Source organism: Myiozetetes cayanensis, unplaced genomic scaffold, assembly GCF_022539395.1.
Source record: "Myiozetetes cayanensis isolate MyiCay16 unplaced genomic scaffold, myiCay2020 scf6-25, whole genome shotgun sequence".
NCBI lineage: Eukaryota > Metazoa > Chordata > Aves > Passeriformes > Tyrannidae > Myiozetetes > Myiozetetes cayanensis.
In genome coordinates this window covers 45,888,495-45,907,038 of record NW_026087853.1, presented here as the reverse complement: position 1 = coordinate 45,907,038, position 18,544 = coordinate 45,888,495, and the positions used below count along the sequence as shown (strand labels likewise).

The window sequence follows — 18,544 nt, the reverse complement described above, 5'->3', positions numbered from 1 at the left end:
AGCTAACCACACCTGCCAAGTTACCCTTGGTTCTTAATGAAATCACCCTGCAAAGCACATGCTGTGTTCAGTGATGAGACCCCAAAATCTTCCTCCTCCTGAACTGTTTATAAGCTTTATAAGCAAACACCAGCATGGCAGAATCATGAAAACAGGATATAACAGTCTCTAAAAAACCATGGAGTATATCCTGGCACAATGCACACTCATACAATTCCAGCATATGCAGTGGTGTGAAGAATGATTTTAAAAATCCCATACTGTTGCTCTGGTGCTTATAGACATGGGTTTCAAATGGTTCAATCAATACTGTATTCACGCTCCTGACTGCATCTGAGTTTTACTCCGAGTTTTACTCTTAATCCAGGAAGAAATTATGTGAGGAAAGAAAATTACTTTTTATAAGCAGCTGTATAACTTACAAATCTTTCAGTAGTTCCTGTCAGAAAATGTGCCCCCCAACTCCTTTTTTGCTTAAAAGATTTGGGAATTGATTTTGTCCATAATCTAAAATGAATTTCCTATCTGTAAATGTGGCCAATTCTACCTATGGCTCAATAAGAATCCACTCTGCTACGGAATCCTCTACTCTGCAGATGGGGATAAGTTGCATCCTGTAACTCTTCAGACTGATTAATTAACCACAGAACAGAGCTGGTTGAAGTGCTGGCAGAAGTCAATTAAAAGGTTTTGCTTATGTGAGATTAAAATCCAATGTTTTTTAGCATTTTTCATCAACCTTTAGTGAGTCAGGGGAAAAAAAAAAGTATTACCATTTTGAATGCACCGAAGAACCTGCAGCTCCAGATGGAAAAACCCCAATCTTCACCAGACTCATGATTCACATCTGGAATTAACAGAGACCACAGCTGCAGGTGTGAGACCACCCAGGCTGAGGGAGTCTCATGCTTCAGGTTCCCAGACCAACTGGATGTCCAGCCAGTCAGAAATTCTGGAAATACTATAGGATCTGACCAGGGTTTACAAGCTCTGGATGCCAGTCTCAAGATTTTCAAACTGCACACCCCATCTCTTCAAGACTGAGCCTTGAAGATAGCCTTTCCCTGGGGTTCCCCTTGCCTTTCAGCATAACTCCTACTAGTTGTCCTTCCCAAAAAATTGAGCATCAAGCCTGACAACAGCTGAGGATCCTGGTGCTTTCTACCATTGCCCCATGTAGTCTAGGGACACATCTCTCTAGCTGTGTCTGCCCCACAGCTGTGGACTCTTGGAGCCTGTCTCAAGACTTCGCACATCTTGACTTGATAACCTAAGGATCAGAGGCAGTGAAAGTCCCTGCAGAGGCAGGACTTTCAGGGTCTCTGCTCTGTAGCAGGCTAGCAGGACTCCCTAACAGCCTGCTACAAATGCAGGGAGACTTCAAAAGAAACCCAGCCTTTGATATACTGGGAGTTCACTGAGCCAAAGTTATTTCAGAGAAAACATTTTAGTGAATCAGCGTCTTTTGATAAAACTAAGCTCTGGCAATGGATGAGGAGAATTCCCAGAAGCTTCGGTCGAGAAAGCTATCTGAAGTCAAGCTATGGTCAGTCTCATCCCAAATGCAAGGTCAGTGCAATTATAGTGGCAACAGGTAAAGACAGAGCTGAACAGAAAGGGATTTTACAGGCTAACTATTGACAGTAGCTTTAGAGGTGGATGAGGACTGGACTGCTGGCACATTTAGACATCCCATCTCTCAGAACAATTACTTATCATTTAGGCATTATGGTTGTGATCAAGTGAAATGCATGGAAAAAGCACTCCTTGACTTCAGCTAGCTCTAGTCTGGGCTCACGAGGGACATTTATTGCTGTATGACCTAGGCAGCATATGAGGATGGTACACTGTCTATGTTCATGTGTTTGCATACACAAGGCTGTGGGTAGAGCACGTTGGGTACAACAGAGGTTTGAGCCAGACTGCTATAATACAAATTAAAAGTAGGGTGGAAAAAATAGGCCCAATTATTTCTATAAGTTGCCCAAATGCCTCAGTTGATCATACTAACTTTAGAAAGCAAAAGGCATTATGCACATTTGACAGGTTTGTTCCTCTGACAGGTACATCATGTGCTTGTGATTCCTGTTTAATTTCCTTCTTTAAGAATACCTCAAACTGTGTACCTTGTGGGTGTGGTGGAAAGTGGAGGCAGAGAGTCATTCTTCTCTGAAGGAAAATACAATTACCCAGCTTCTTTAACTGCTCAAACAGATGACAAGTGAACAGGCATTCAATGCTCCCCACTAGCTCCAGTTTAAAACAAAACACTCTGCATTATACATTCAGCAACAGATCCCTAATCCCAAACTCCCTATGGCAGAAGGGAGCCGGGGAGGTCAAAAAAAAAAAAAGCCCTTTTTATTTTGCCTGTGTTTTTCATATTGCAAGGTGCTTTTTAATCTCACTGAACTCAGAAGAGAGACTTGCACACATGAAGCTGTGCTGCACAAACTGGGTTACTACTGGAGTATGAACAAGGGTCACAGAGGCAGGGGATAAGCGTGTGTTGACGCACTCGTGGTCTTTGACGGGTGCCAATCATTCCTGTTCACCACCTACACACTGTCAAATACACACACACACACACTTCTAATCTGCTCTCTTCCAGTGCTAAAGCCGACAAGAGTGTGGTAATGCTCCAGGTTAAAGATAAACCACAATCAGGGTGTGAGTGTGTTTTAAACAAGCATATGCAGTGAATGTGCACGGGACAGTCCACGTACATGTGTATATACTCATCTATTCACTGAAACCTGAACGTTCTACAGCAAGTAAAAATACCAGTAGGTACGTGTTTTGGGGAGATTTAATTTCCTTTATTCTTTCTCTCTCTCTCTTTTTTTTTTTTTTCCCACGACTACAAGGTCCTTTGGGTCATTCTCTTCTTGCAGCAATATGCCAATCAATAATAATAAGAATAATAAATGAGTGCCAGCAAGTTAGCACAGTGCTTCTTAATCAGGGAGGCCTGTGAAGTTTGATGAATGCTTAAAAATCTTTTCTTTGGGACTTCTGTTTAATAAATGGAAATAATTTCCCTCCCATTTGCTATTTTTAACATAACCACGTCCAAAATCTTGTCTGCCAGTATGCTAGATTAATCTAAATGCATCTCACTGATGATATCCCATGGTCTTGTGTTCCTTTGTACCCAGTGGTAGATGTACTCAGTGGGATTCAGCAGCAGCTTAACACCATTTCCACTGCAATCAATAGCAAACCTCCTAAATACTGCACTGGAAAACAATTAGGCCACTATTGAGTACATTAGAAAAAATATTGATTTGGTGGAATTGAGGTTTAGTGTTGGTGAGTTTGGCTTTGTTAATGTCAGGGAAACTGCCCTTGTTATGATCAAAGCTGAACTTGAACCAAGTTACACTATTCAGTCCAATTCTGTCTCTGCCTCGGATTTAGCTTCTCCCTGATACTGTTCTGATATTCTAGTAATCAACCAGCCTGCAGTCAGCCAGTTGAGGACAGCTACGTCAGCCAACACCAGCCTTTTCTTTGAAAAATCTGAAAACAAATTCCAAAGAGAAGATGCTGCTCTCAAGTATTACCTTCTTTAACTTTGCTTGGGGGAGCCTAAATTTCTGCTTCTGCAGACACCTTGCACAAGGGCCTCTCTTTATGCTCCAGACAGAGACATGTGACTTTTTAACAGATTTCAAGTGTGTGATGGAAATTCACAGCTCCGTGGATTTTAAGGCCAGAGAGGCTGCTGCATTAATCTAATCAGAGCTAATGCATAGCACAGATCAGGAACCATTATCAACTACTTCCTGCTTCAAGTCCAGCAGCTGAAGTTGAACTAGGGTCTCGGTTTTAGAAAAACACACTGCAGTTTAAGAGGAAGTTTAATAGTCTTTGAGGGGACAAACTCGCTAGAGCTTTGGGTGGCTAGTTCCAATTAGTAACTTCATCCAGTGATCAAACAGGGCGAGTATTTCTACATTCAATCTACTTACAGCTTATAACTATTAGTTTCCAATATGCTTTTTGTACTCAAGACTGTAATACCCTCTGTTATCACATGCCTATCCTCCTTATCACTATTTACAGACCACGATTAAGCTATGTCTTAGCCTTCTCTTTAACAAACGAGGTGGATTGAGTCCCTTGAGCCTTATAAAAACACAAGCTCCAATTGTGTGCTTACTCTCTCAGATATTTTCTAAATTGCACCCAATTTCTAAACTTTTTTCCTTGAAGAATGGAGAAGAAAGGGAAAAGCTCAAAAGTAGGATAAGGTAGCAGAGAAATAAACACCTACTGAAATAGAAGCTCACAAAGAAGCAAGAGATGAACAAAAGACACGCAAAGCAGGGCCCATTTACAACTATGCTTCCCTAAGTTATCCTGTCAATTCCAAGAGGTTGACACTCGATTCTCCTATCTATCCTTCCACTCAATTATTTCAGGCAACCAGTGACTTCCATTAGTGATTATTACAAGACCTTCCCAGCTTAAGAACACACACTATGCCTTTGCCGAATTTTTTGGAAGCAGAGCTCATTAGCACTACAAGGCATTAAACCAACTGACAGCCTCCCCAGAACCAGTACTTGTGTCACAACTGAGCTCCACTTAAGTGGGACTGTGTTCTTTCCCATCCCCTGCCCTGGAAATATCTGCCTTGCTTCAAGGCCAGCACTGGAGGACTCAGAAGAAACAAAAGGCACATGGACACAAAGCACACATATGGAGCTCTGGGCTCCAACCATCAAGCCTGGGACATCTGTGGCTTTCTCAGGATGCCCGTGTGTTCAAGTAATTAGACCAGGGCCAGCTGTCCCCTTCTCGCTCTTCACCCTTTATGCTCCCATTACTGCTACTACCTCTGTCTGTCCAAAGAGTATTTTGTCTGATGGATCACCAAACGAGGAGGTTTTTTTGTTGTTGTTTATTCTTTGGAAGTAGCGAGTGGAAGAGAACTGGTGAGGCAGTAAACAAGAGAAAGGATTCTCCTGACTACATCTCATGAGACACCTCAACGTTTCCAAACAAGCTTTTGCCACATCAGAGGAAGGATTTACTTTAACCTTTATATTCTGAAGTTATAAACTCCAAACACTTGTAGCAGTACTGAAAATTAAAACCATCAGCAGTGAACCTGCCTGCTCAGGAAAGCTTACTGCTTTAAGGATACATTCAACTCTTATATTCTGGGCCTAATATCCCTGTCAGCGATCCAGAAGTAATTCAGGGAAATCAATGAACTGTATTTCAATCTCAAGATGCTCACTGCAACACACTCCTTTCTGAAATCTTTCTGCCAAATTGTGCTAGAGCAAGCTAGAGGTATGGTGGGAAGCAAGTCTCCACATCTGTGGGGGTTACTGCAGTGCAGTTGAAGAAACCCAGCTGAAGCTTTTACCAGTTGTGTGAAAGCAGGAGCGAGAACAGAACCATCCTTTTGTTCTCAACTGTGAAATTACATTTGTAGCTTTGCCCAAATCCAGGCTCCCAAACAGGCACAAGCTGGAGCTGGGGAAGGAACACTGCTCCCCAGCCTGCATTTAGCGAGTAAGGACATGACGAAGCAAAAGGCTCGCATGTGCACTGAGCAGCCCTGTCCTTTGACAGGGCAGCAAGTGCTTGGATGATACATTTACTGCAGCTTGTGCTGCATCGTGTTTGCCCGTGTATCATCTCCATAGCAGCAGTTCTGCTAATTGAGACCAGCTGCTTCAATTCCAAATTTTTCTCTCCAGAAATATCGATACTACGGCATTATGATTAGAAAGCACTTTACCAAATGCCTCTCAATTCTGCACAGCTCAGATGAAGAGCAGCTGCAGAGAGAAGGGACGGTTCCCTGAACGTACAGAATAAAATACTGCAAAAACACTGGAGAAATGAAGGCTACAAGAAGCAAGTCAAAATAGAATAATGATGACAAGGAAAGCAGCCTGCTGTATATGCCTGTGCCTGTCACTTCAGATGTTGAAAGGACCGTGAGCAGACTTCTCCCTTATGCTCTAGGATAAATGGCCACAGCACTGCACTGTTACAGCTTCATGTGGCAGGTGTACATGTTTGTCAGATCCAGTTTTTCTGTCCAAGGCTGGATTAAAGCAAAATCCATCAATCCGGGCCTGGCTTGGGAGAGTAGCTGTGGTCTTGAATCATTTGGCTCCAGGGGCTGTTCTGCATAGCCCACTGGCAAAGAAAGTCACTAGAACTGATAAGCCAGTGGGAAGATGTATAAAGCAGGAATGCCACCACACTACTGTGACTTGGCTTCACTGTTGGCTATTTCCCTGTGGCTCCTGACTCCACACAACAGGCTGTCAGCTGGATGCTTCGCAATAGTCACACTTGGGATTGCCAAAAACTGCATTTTTTCCCTCCAGCCAGACTGGATTAAGCTGGCTAACAGTACAGTCCATTCTAAATTCACTTAGAACTCTCAGGCCCTGTCTGTGACCATCAGACACAGGGCATTCCTGAAAAGACATCTGGTTGCTGAATTTATGCAAGAACTGGGCAAACCACTTCAATCCCATCTGTTGTTCCAACCTCTTGAGCACAGAGAACAGAATCCTTGAAAGAGAAAATCTCACCAAGAAGGGTCTGAAAATGAGAACCACAATACAACATGTGATTTCCTCCTGAGAAAGATGCTGTACAATCCTACAATAAACATGGCACGCTTCAGCATGTGGCTGTGTAAACAAGTGCCTAACACACCATTTCACAACTCCGATTTCATACTATAACCAAGGTAATGCAACACAACTAAAGCAGAGAGATTGCTTTGCTATGCTAAGTGATTTGCCTCCTACTCTGAAAATCAATGAAGTAAATAAAATGTTTTATACAAATACCAGACAGTGTCTCTCAGAGAACAAAATGCTCATGTTTTTTAAAAATATTCCTATTATTTTACTCTGGAAAATATCCAGTGTTTAGTGTCTCATTCAGATTTTACCATTTACACACAGTTTTCTTACCTATTTCACTTTCTAACTTTTGGTCTATATTAGAAGTCTGTTTGAATCCACAGTACTGCAGGAGAGGGAATACATTAATAAAATTCCAGAAAGGTAAAATCTGAACACGTCACAATTGAATGTAAACTTTCAGAATTCTTCTCTGAAAAAAACCAAAACTTATATTTTTTGTGTAACAGTCACTGACTGTATATTAGCTTAAAATCCATCTTCTTTCTGGTCTGAGTAAGGTTCCTATACTTACTTGTGCTTGGAAACAGCTGACACAGAAGTCCATATAGTAAGCAGCAGTATAAACATATATGCTCTGTCTGCTTATATGGGGAAGTTACCTCGATAAAGTGCTCCACGCTGCACACGAACCTGTTAGCGTAATTTGCAGGTGACAGCGTGATGGAATTCGTTGATTGCACTGCAGTTGTGTTCCTTCCCATCAAGATGAATTTAGCCTTTCTAGTCACCAAATCACATGAATAAACTGTTATGCATACATTTATTTTATTTTTAGGTTTCCAAGATCAATCAATGACATTCATGTGAGGAGAATCACAAGGCTAGGTAAAAAACAAACTAAGCTCTTCTGAACACTAACAGTCATTGGGACCATTGGGACAACCACTTTGATGGTTTCCAATGGCACAGTTCTTGTGGACTGTAAACAGAATTACAACACCTTTAAACAGTCACAGACCTTGGCACACACGATCATAAAGAACTCATGCATCAGAGCAAGCAGCAGGAGTATTCAAGTAACAGATTCACTAGCTTCTGTTAAATCTCTTCATGCTGACGTGTGCACACCTCAGTCTGCAATGTACCCCAATCACAGCACTACAGTGGTGGAAGTCAAATGCCCAACACACACCTGCCCCAGCAGAGAAGCAAGACCTCTGCAGTTGACCGTTTATTTTGTTCACAAAGCACAGGCATACTCCCATTTAATTTCAGCTGCCCTAGCCTCCCCCATAACTAAATTATTGTTATTATGCTCTGCATAATCCTAGTACTGACAGGGATGTTTGTTATACATAATTAAAGATATTAATTTTGCATGGAACAGAAGACACAGAGCCAGGAATCTAATTTTTTTTTTAAATCTCCCATTAGAAAATTACCTTCATTAGCACCGACTCACTGAGCTTCTCTCTGTTGACAATTTTTATCGCGACCTTCTGACACGTGACACAGTGAACCCCCAACTTCACAAGCCCTGCAGGAGAAACAAAGCAAAATAGAAAGGAAGAACTGGTTAGAGACAGTCACTACTGAGGTTTTTGCTGTTAGAACACCATCCAGCAGTTAGCAACTTCCATGCAAACAAATTCCCACCAGTATCTTCTCCAGCCAGATAAGGTCGTGTGAGTAATGATGACCCTGCAGCCCACATTGTGACCATTCGGCAGTGAAGCCACCAACATCCTTGATGCTCCTGCTGTTTCTGCCACTAAAACTGTGTTTCTGTTGAAACACTGTATTCCAGCTCTCACAACTCCAAGTGCATTCTATCAATTAGAAGTTTTGCCCATTGAACCACACTGGACTTAGGGCTTTTGTTGACGCTTGGCGTCAACAAAAGCTTACAATCACCAAAACTAGATGGTCATATGTTTGCAGTGTAAACATAGCTTCTACTTTTCTCTAGCTCCTTCCAAAGCTTTCATGATCCTAATAAAAAGGTACTTAATTATGGTTTTATTTACTATTTTAATTTACCCTCCTGGATAAACTCAGCGCTGTGATGGATGCCATTGTGGTGTGGATGAACATTAGCATCTGCTGATAAAAATTCTAAGTTCTTCTTGCTAGTTATCACTTACTATATCCTTGTCCTCAAATAATACAGAGTGCTGTTAAGTGATTACATTGGCAAAAGAATATGGATATCCCTGACAGGATCAGGATGTCTGAACTATCCCCAAAATATGAAACAAAACCCCAAGACTTAAAAGAAAGACCTAAGTAACATACGTGAAGCATTACCTTCTGCAAAATTTTCATCTAAATCTGCTGACTTGCATGAAAGTAGATTGAGATACCTCCCACAAGTGAGTTTAAGATGGTACCCTGACCTCTCAACTCTACTGCCATTAAGAAAATCTGTAGCTGGAAGAATTGTAGGTTATTCAAGTGAGATCTTTTTTGCTTCAGCTTTTACTCTTGTCAAACATGCACATGAAGCACAACACCTGATGGGCTGGATCCCATCCCACTCCATACATGATATGCCAAATTGCCATTTAGTTTAATTCAGTTATAACAGAAGTAAAAAGAAATTGCACCTCCCTGGTGTCACTAAGACCTGCTGTGCTTTGCAGAGCAGTGACAGCATGGAGTAGGAAAAAGCCTAACTTAGCTAGCAGTTCCTAGACTGGGTTGCAGTTAAGAAGCCAACCATCTCCTGGTGCAAACCACAAAGCCAAACACATCGCTTTATCTGGAATTTCAACACAAGATTTGCAGTATAGTGAAACTCTGAACACAGGACTTCTCATGTCTTACTGAAGGATAAATATATAGACTATTGCCTTACTACAAACTGGCCCCAATGAAGTGAACTAGAGCTTCATCAGGGACTCCAGCAATCTCCTGTGGGTACTTGTCCATGCTTTTGCTACACAGTTAATCATAAATTTGGAACTATTAATCACTAGCTTTTAAGTGGAGAAATAAACTCCCAACTTGTTTCCAGTTACATCTCTTTTACACCATGCTCAAGTGTTCTGGATATTTCTAGTCACATAATTTCTCAGTCTCATCTGGTTAAATGCTGACATCCTCACTTCCAGCCATGACATACATAAAGAAGTTACAAAAATTAAGAATGCAGTGCACTAACAAATCCATTTGAAAATGTGTCTAGCAATAGTGTGTCCTCAGCCTGAAGCAAATGAGAAGCGCAGCTGGGCAAAGATGCTGTAATGTCCAGCCACACTCACTTTTCTGTATGATTTTTTTCTGTTCAATTTATAATATTAAGCATAGCACTACTGGCTCTCTGTTCACCGTTCAGAGCAGCTGCAGCCTTCCTTCTGCTTCTCCCCTTTGGCTTTGTTCTGTGTTTGGATAGCCACTACTTGGCACTATCCTGTTGAAAGTGTGCAGTTTCAGTCTGTGCCAATTGCTTCCTTCCTGCTTCTAGCACAAATCGCAGCTCTACATCACTCTTGCAGCACAACAGCACTTTTTACATTGCTCTTAGTTACTTTCAAATCTCAGCAGAACTTTTAGCTCAGTCCTTTATATCGAGACTCCCAGGATCTGTGGCACAGTGCTGTATTGTAACATGGTGCAGACCAATTATTTTCAGAGGTCAATGAAGGTGAGAAACGATTGTTCTCTGATTCTTCATCATGATATACCAGACTTGTGGTATCTCACACTTCAGAGTTTGATTTCCAATTTTGCTGCTCCCAAATTAAGACATCTGTTCCACTGAACATGGCTTATTCATGAACTATTATTTTTGTCCTCTCTGAAGCAACCTTTCATTGAGTCACAGAAGGGTTTAACCATGAGCTTCTGTGACACTGTCATGCTACCTTCACAGACTATCTTCACAGTGCCCTCTGTGCTTCTAGCTCCTAACTTAGCACAGAAGAATAAAAAATTAAGATTAAACCATTCTGTTCACTCAAACAAAATGTAAATAAACTGTTAAAAGACATCAAGACTTTGCAAAAATAAAACTGAATCACACTGATTTTATACTGAATTAATTTCATTGCCCTCAAGAAATCATTCCTGATTTACACCATGGTATCAAAGGACAGAATGAGAAAACGTAAGATTTAATGCATTTTTCCTCTTCTCCTGATTTGCATTTTAAAAATCAAGGGAAAAAAAAATGCACTGTCACTGCTGTTTTGTGGAGATAGAACTTTTAGACAACCCTTTGAACAGCCCAAGACAGCACTTTTCACTGTACTAAATTCAATTAATGTAATTTTAGAATGAAAATAAAACATGCTGCTCTGCCTTGCTTCCTCCCTCCTCCCCAAGCCACTTCCTTTCACCATTTCCATGCCAGCCTAAGGAAAAAAAAAAACCAAACACCAAAACCCTCTTAGTAAGTCCATCTATAGGATAACACCCTCCTGCTACTATGATGAAAGCCTAATTGAGTTTGTACTCAGGACTTCTGTTTCTGTCTTGTAATTTCAGCCAAGTGTATAACTACTGAGAGATGACTTACATGTGGATTTGAGTTCCTGTGGGCTTCTGATTCTTAAATCCTTTTACTGATAGGGAGAACATTAACTATTTAAGCTGTATTATTTACCTACATAATAACAGACCTATGAGAGAATAAGAAGCAACTTTGTGACTGAGCTATTGAGCTATTATTGAAAAAACAGAAGTGGCAGAATTTCCCGCTCAGAAACAAGTGTCCAAGGTGTGTTTGCAGGGCTGTGGAAGAGGCTGTGCATCTTCCACTTTTTTTTCTCTCCTGTATATTCAGCTGTAAATGAGCATCTCAAAACTATACAAATCCTCTAATACAAAGGTGTCAATAAGTTAGGTACTTATTTGTAGAGCTTATCTACACATTCAGGCCAGCACAGGTACCTGTGTACCCGCCTCTTCCCCAAAGGAAAATAAACAAGGCTGCTGCTGCTAAGTGGATATTTTGCACTGACTTGGCTTAAAGCAAATCTGCCAGGCAACAGAGTTTGAAATTGTCAGCTTCATGAATAAGTAACTCCTCAAATGCAGGCAAGTAACCTTCATGATTGTTAGAGTTAAGCCCAGTTTGTCCTGACAGAAAATCTAAGATGCTGTGGGCATCAACCACTTGAAGTTTCTCTCAACCACCCACATAGCTGTTACACACACTCATTCCTTCAGGCACACTTCAGATCCCCATCCACAGGTCATTCCTGGGGGCTTGTGGATGCTGACACACTGGGTCTTTCAAATAAGTTGCTGCATCCTATGAGCTAGAAGCATTGGGCTGCTTTTGATTTTAGCCAGTGAACTGCACCAGAACCAGCCCTATAATTGAAGGTGGAGAGTAAAGAAGGAAACATGAAAACACTGAAAAGCAAGGGGATGTGTAGGTTAACACTGATTTTTTAATCCTAAGTTAAAGCCACTATTTGATAAAAAATGAGCATGAGGAACCCCACATGACACAAGGGAAAGATTCCACTGATGGAAGAAGAGCAAAGTGAAGTGTACAGGCCTGACACAGCCTAACGCTGCAGTGACCTGCGAGTAACCACGCCTGTGCATTTTCCTGCTCATAAACTCCCACTCTGTGGATGCTTAGAGAAACAGAGTTCTTTTATGAAAAGGACAGGAGCTTATATGATGAACAAGGGACAGAGTTAGATCAGCTGGAGAGGTGGACAGCCTCTGAAGTAGTTCAGAGAGTAGATTCTTTATTTACCTAAGAAGAATGTTCTATGAGGATAGAGAAACAAAAGCTTCCCTCCAGCTGAGACAATGCGCTCACTGTGAATCCATGACCACGGCAAGTGGCCTATATTGTAACTGGCAAACACCTCCATGACTTTTCAGCCAAGAATGGGATTTCAGAAAAGGCTGATTTCTTTTTGCCTTGCATTTTGTGCCATAATTTTTCTCTAACACAGACTGAATAAAACACTAAGAGCTGGTGCTATTTGATACCCACGTCACAACTGCATAAATAGTAGCATCTTACTAACAATCCTGTTATTAAAACTCTTCATTAGAGAAAGAAACACTCTAGGAACAAGAGGGAATGTATTCAGTACTATCCAAACTCAAAGTCTGACAGAGACACTGATCTGAAAGAAATCATCATTTTAAGTGAGAGAGAGACTAACAAATAATGAAACAACACTGTTGTTTAAATATAGCACTTATGGTATATTCATTGTTAATAATGTTCCCAGTCTTTCAGAAATGTTAAACACAAGTAACTCATTATCCTGATTTTTAACCATAAGGCCAACAATTACTTCAAGAAGTGGAATGAAAAATTAGGTACATTTGCTATACCTAATACATACAATTTTTCCAGTGGTAAATGGAAGTCTTTTGTTTTCTTTTAAAATAAAACCAACCTAAGGCCCTATTCATAAGCATTGATAAATTTCTGTAGTAGGGAAACTAGCCACTGATTTCAGAAGATCATCTGCACATAAATGTTGCTTACTCTTCATTTCACTTCAGTGCATTGTTGAAAAACTTAAAAAATCCAAGCAGAAAGCCCTGGTCTGGACAGTAGTGTCTATTTTGGCTGGATGAGCAATTAAAGGAATGTCTAGAGAGAAATATCACTCCTCTTTTAACTTGAGTTAGCTAATTGCCAATTAATTCAAGTCAATGAATACTCTGTAAATGTTAATCTAGGCAATGCAGGCCACTAACATTTGTGGTTTACTTCAGGGCTCAAACTACTACTGGCAACAAACTATTTTGATTAAAGGAGGCACAAAAGTCCTAGGCTGAACAAACTCATGTGCACGCTTTTTTAAAGAGCTATAGTGTGTTCATTATTGCTGCATATGAACTTTGTACATCCAATCATTATATACAAATAATACAATTTAATTTATCCCCACAAATTGGAGATTAATGTTGTAAATCTTAAAAGAATTTATGGATACTCATTCCTGAAAACTACATGCCCTAACATTTGCAAGACCTGCAAAACTTCAAGGATGCCAGTTTAGAAGATCAACCTCTGAAGCAAACAAAAGCATTAATACATCTCAAGTGGGGCACAGGACAATACTTAAAATGTAATATTCTTCATCTTTACTCTCAACAGTTACCTTCACAAACACTGTAGTTTCAATTAGGGTTAAATCAGTTCAGTTACAGTGTCTAACTCTGCTGACTGCAGTAAAGTTGTTTTAGATCTGCAACAGTGGAAAATGGATTAAAATTTGGCCCACAGCAACATGATTTCCATAGCCATGAAATAAGGATAATAACACTTACTTACCTTGCAAGGGCTGTAGCAGGATTAACTGATTAATCCTTACAAAGAATGTTGGAAAGGGATATAAACTCTGTGCAAGTTTTACATATTACAACCAGAAAAACTGCATTTCAAATACAATCTGGAAAGAAAGCTCTAGATAATTTCTTAGCTTCCATTTAATTTCCCAATTCTTTTAGACTGTAGAGTCCTGGCCTCCAATGATATGCATCTTATACTCCTCTTAGCTGCACTCGAAAGAACTTTGTTCTTAAAGAACTTTCCTACTTACAGAAACCAATAATTGTCCTTAATTACTCAGTCTTCTCATTGAACAGATGTTTATTTTTCTACAGCAATTGTTATCTCTAATTACTGCATTTAAAATAAACAGAGACTTAAGGTAAATTATATGGTATCAATTTACAATTGCATATGGGAAAAGGAGGTGTAGGAGAAATCGAGAAATCTAAAAGGATGACGATGGAGCTTCCCAGGTTGCTAATGAAATAATTTGACCATGGGCTCTTCTACAGAGAGATTCTAGCACTATAAGGCAGTTCCGAGGGCTCATGCAATAACTGTTTGTAAATTGCATAAACTCTAATTACAGTAGGACCAAAGCCAGAGTTCAGATGCTCAGCAGGATCATCAGTGTTGAGATTCACATGCCTCAGCTCAGAGCACAGGGAAGCTGCACACTAATTTGCTATAGCCTAGATTTACTGTCCTTAGTTACATGCACTGTCAGATGTTTACTGGCTTGGCCAGCCAAAGGCACACACTCCTAAGCTCAGAGATTGGTGAGAACAATGCATCAGCTCAGATGTGACTGGATCCACATGCCTGATATTACAGAACAAGAGACACAAACATGTATAGATACATATACACAACAGCTCACCAGGAGCAGGTTTTACACTGTATGCCTCAGAGATTATGGCAGGATCATCCCCCAAGCTCAGCAGGATCAAACACAGAGAACCAACATCACCTCTATTGATTTCTATCTTGGGCTCTTTCTTACAATATTTCATAAATCAATACTTCTCAGAAACCCTCTGTTCCCCCTGAATATAGCAAAGAACATGCCTGTTGAGTCCTTTCGACATGGCCTCTTTCCCATCTTACCAGACACACCCACATATCTGAAGTCCCCTCAGGGAACCAGGACACAAAACCTGAATCGGCACACGGGATGCTGCTTTTGCAAAATACCATTATTTCATCAGCCAAACACTTGATGTCCTCTGGGATCTATCAGGAGGTTGTGATGTCTAGTGGGCTGAGTTCCTATTTCAGATAAAGTCTTTGTTCCCATATAAAAACACCTGGGAGACTAAGCTTTGCTGCCACAGAAGTGCAGCCTTCAGCTTCCAACATGTCTGCTTGAAAGCATTTGAGCAGCACCCCCACCACACACAGGGAAAGAGAAGAGCGGTTTCATTGTTTTCAAATTAAAAAGATAAATTAAAATACAACAGATCTTTCCACTGATGCACCAGAAAAAAAATCTGGTTTTTATACCTCCGGGTGCATATTGGGAACACTGCTTTCACTCACAACTTTCCTAGTCAGAAGCTCTTTTTTTTCTGCTTTCCAAGAGCTGTACATCTCCTTGTAAAACTCTTCTTGAGGAATTATAAGATCCATGTTCCCCTTCAGATTTCATTAGTCCTCTGTCAGGAGATGACCAAAGACAGCCATTTTCAGGTACAGCAGGAAGCCAGCAGATGTCTGTCTATCCTGCCTATGATATCTTTTGAAAAACACGTTGCTGCAATTAGGTAACATCTGGGTAACGAGCCACAACACCCCCCCACCTTGGTCCAGCCACCTATTGAGAAGGGCTGATGCACTAACAAGGAGGGGACACTGCACAGCAGATAAAGAGAGGGTGAGGAAGGAGGAGAGGAAACAGCAGATAAACTGCTCTTCACATGTACTTTTAGCTGATGTTAATCCCATTTTCTATGCTAATTTCTTGCATCTCCCCTTCTCCATCACACCTTTCCACCTTCCATCAGGAAGTCCTCACACCCTTTTGACCCTCCTATCACCAAGATTGTTTCAGCTAGGTTATATGTACATTAAGAACTTAATTAAAAACGGGGTTACCATGGAAAACCTTTATACAGCAGACAGAGGTCATGCTCTTCACAAGATTAGGCTCACCACAGAACACTTCATCTACCCAGCTCAGTGCTGATACAGCTTACTTTGCCCTCTGACATCTCTTAATCACCTGCTGACAGATTCCTAACAGGATTTTCACTGAGTTCGGATATGCTGCCCTTCAGTAAGGGCTCAAGAAGTGATTGGATTAACGAGACTTGCACCCGTGCCTTGAACAAGGTGCCAAAGCACAAGCAGCCCATCTCAACTCCCATGAATTCCAGAAGGACTTGTTGATGGCAGTGGGGTATGGCCCATACACAGCCAGAGGGGAGAGGCATTGGATACACTGTTCTACAGCTACAGATATTCCTTCAAGGACAAATTGCTATGCATCAGTAGAACTAGTGAAGGCTGATTGCTTGCATATACACACCGTAAATGTAATTTCATTATCAACCACAAAACTCTAGATCCTCCTCCAGTCCCAAGAGGTACTCACCACACCTATGGACATCCTACTTCTACTCCCCTCCAATGTCATGACCCCTACAGTCCTATAAATGGGCCTGCATAGGTCTCAATTTGAGTAAATGTTTTAAGAATTTCCCCTCCTCCACAGTGGGTTTTAAAACTGTGCACTATAAAACTGTGAGGCCAGAGATCTCGTGACCCAGTTGTAACTCACTGCTTTTCCCATTTTGCAATGTGTTCTGCTGTAAAAAGTGTAGGAAATACCACATTTTCTTAATTATACTGGATATGAGAAACTCCAAGCCTCTGGTTTAGGACAGTAGGAAGAAAGACCATCTAGAAATTAATTTCTGGTTTACAAAAAGGAAAGTCACAGTAAAAGAATAAAAGGTTAGAAAAATTAGATTATTATAATTTTAATGAACAGAAACAGCAATATTAAGAAAAAAATTCAAAAAGCATTTCCTTTAATGTGAGAATAATGGCTCAGGTCACAGCATAGAGCTGAAAGGATTTATTGACTTCTACACCAAGAACAGGAGCTGCTTGCTCATGTAGTACAAACTTCACTACAGCTGGTTCACTGTGTCCCTTACAGAGAGAGGAAAGCAGGGCATCATATCCAAAACATTAAAAGGCCCAAGCATCTCATTTATTTTAGGTAACAGAAAGAAGGCAATACCTAGAGAGCATGGTCAGCTGTGCCTCCACAATAAAAAGAAGGAAAATAAAGTGAATTTAATTTCCTCTCCAAAGAAAGGTGGTTAGATGAACCCGAACATTACAACCCACCTTCTGATACCCAGTTTCATCACTTGGAAATTCATACCACAGTGGCTGAGGCTAAGTATGTCCTGAAATAGAGTTCAATTTCAAATTCAGGCAGGAACTGGTGATTATAAAAGGACAGTGGCATGACACCTGTGCTGTCAAAACACATCTTTGTGTCATGCTTCTGCTCCAGGATTTCTATGCAACAACTCCAGCCTGGGTTGCTGGAAGATATCACAGTGAATTTTTGTCTTCTGGAAGGATTCACTGAACAGGATGAATAACAACTCCATGGGTCTGATCTAAAGTCCTCTGAAGTTAATGCAAACGCGCATTTGTTTCAGGAATTTGCAGATCAGTTTCTTCAGCAGCAGCTTACAGGCATCCAAACCTTGCTGCTTCCAATAGGTGTTGCTGTAGAGAATGACACTGAAGTGCTGAAGATTTGGTTGTAGAAGACCTTATTCCAGAACCACCTGTTCTCAACAGTTACCTGTATGCGGTAACTATCATTAAGGTAAAATGAATCTGCAGGCACAGTTATTCTTGAATCTTCAGCACCTTTTACTGCACCATTTCCTCACACAGGAAAGGGTTCTGCCTTTACTTAGATTGCTAATTTCCTGGTATCAGCATAAAATCCTTAAATTAGGCTCCCCACAGACACTAGTTCAAGGCCAGAGCCATAATAACGAAAAGAGTAGATGAGTCTTCTAGATGTCAACAGAGAATCTCATCCCCTGGGCTTTTTCTCTGATTGCTTTCTATTCTATTAATGATTGTATTTCTTGCCCACACATACTTATCAAGAAGCATCAGATGACTCAGGGATGTTCAATCAAAAGATTCATCTTAAGAAGAAGGACAAGTGTTAAGCCTGGACAAGTACACAGAAATAAGCAAACAACTAACAAGCATCTTCTCCCTACAAGGTACAAACCTGAAAAAAGTTAAAATATCATCCCTCAAGAACAACACTCCCACACGAGGACCCAGTTTTCCCCACACGTACACACTACTGTGATCCCATTGGCTTCCCTGGAATTGCTCTCAATTCCCTGTGACAAGGAACAGCCACAGCCCTTCCAGGCTCTCTAAGGAGGTGACACAACACAGCACAGGCTACAAAGTGGCCACAGAGGAGCTCAGTGTTGACTCAGATTTGCTCACGCTCAGAAGAGAAGGCAGCTCAGAAATAATTGAGATTGCTGTGTCTGTTCAGTGTCCTGACATACACAGGGGATAAACATGCTAAAATAATACAATACTACCCAGCAATAATGGCATTAGACAAATCACATATCGTTTC

General features: G+C 40.8%; 1 protein-coding gene across 16 annotated transcripts in view; it reads right to left on the bottom strand.

The window, feature by feature from the left end:
* Nucleotides 1-18,544, bottom strand: part of BRSK2 (BR serine/threonine kinase 2) — a 315,174-nt gene that overhangs the window by 151,656 nt on the left and 144,974 nt on the right. For all 16 annotated transcript variants that reach the window (XM_050335976.1, XM_050335975.1, XM_050335977.1 and 13 more), the window contains exon 2: nucleotides 8,078-8,172. In XM_050335976.1, coding sequence (XP_050191933.1) covers nucleotides 8,078-8,172 — 95 coding nt within the window. The remainder of the gene's footprint in view (nucleotides 1-8,077; nucleotides 8,173-18,544) is intronic.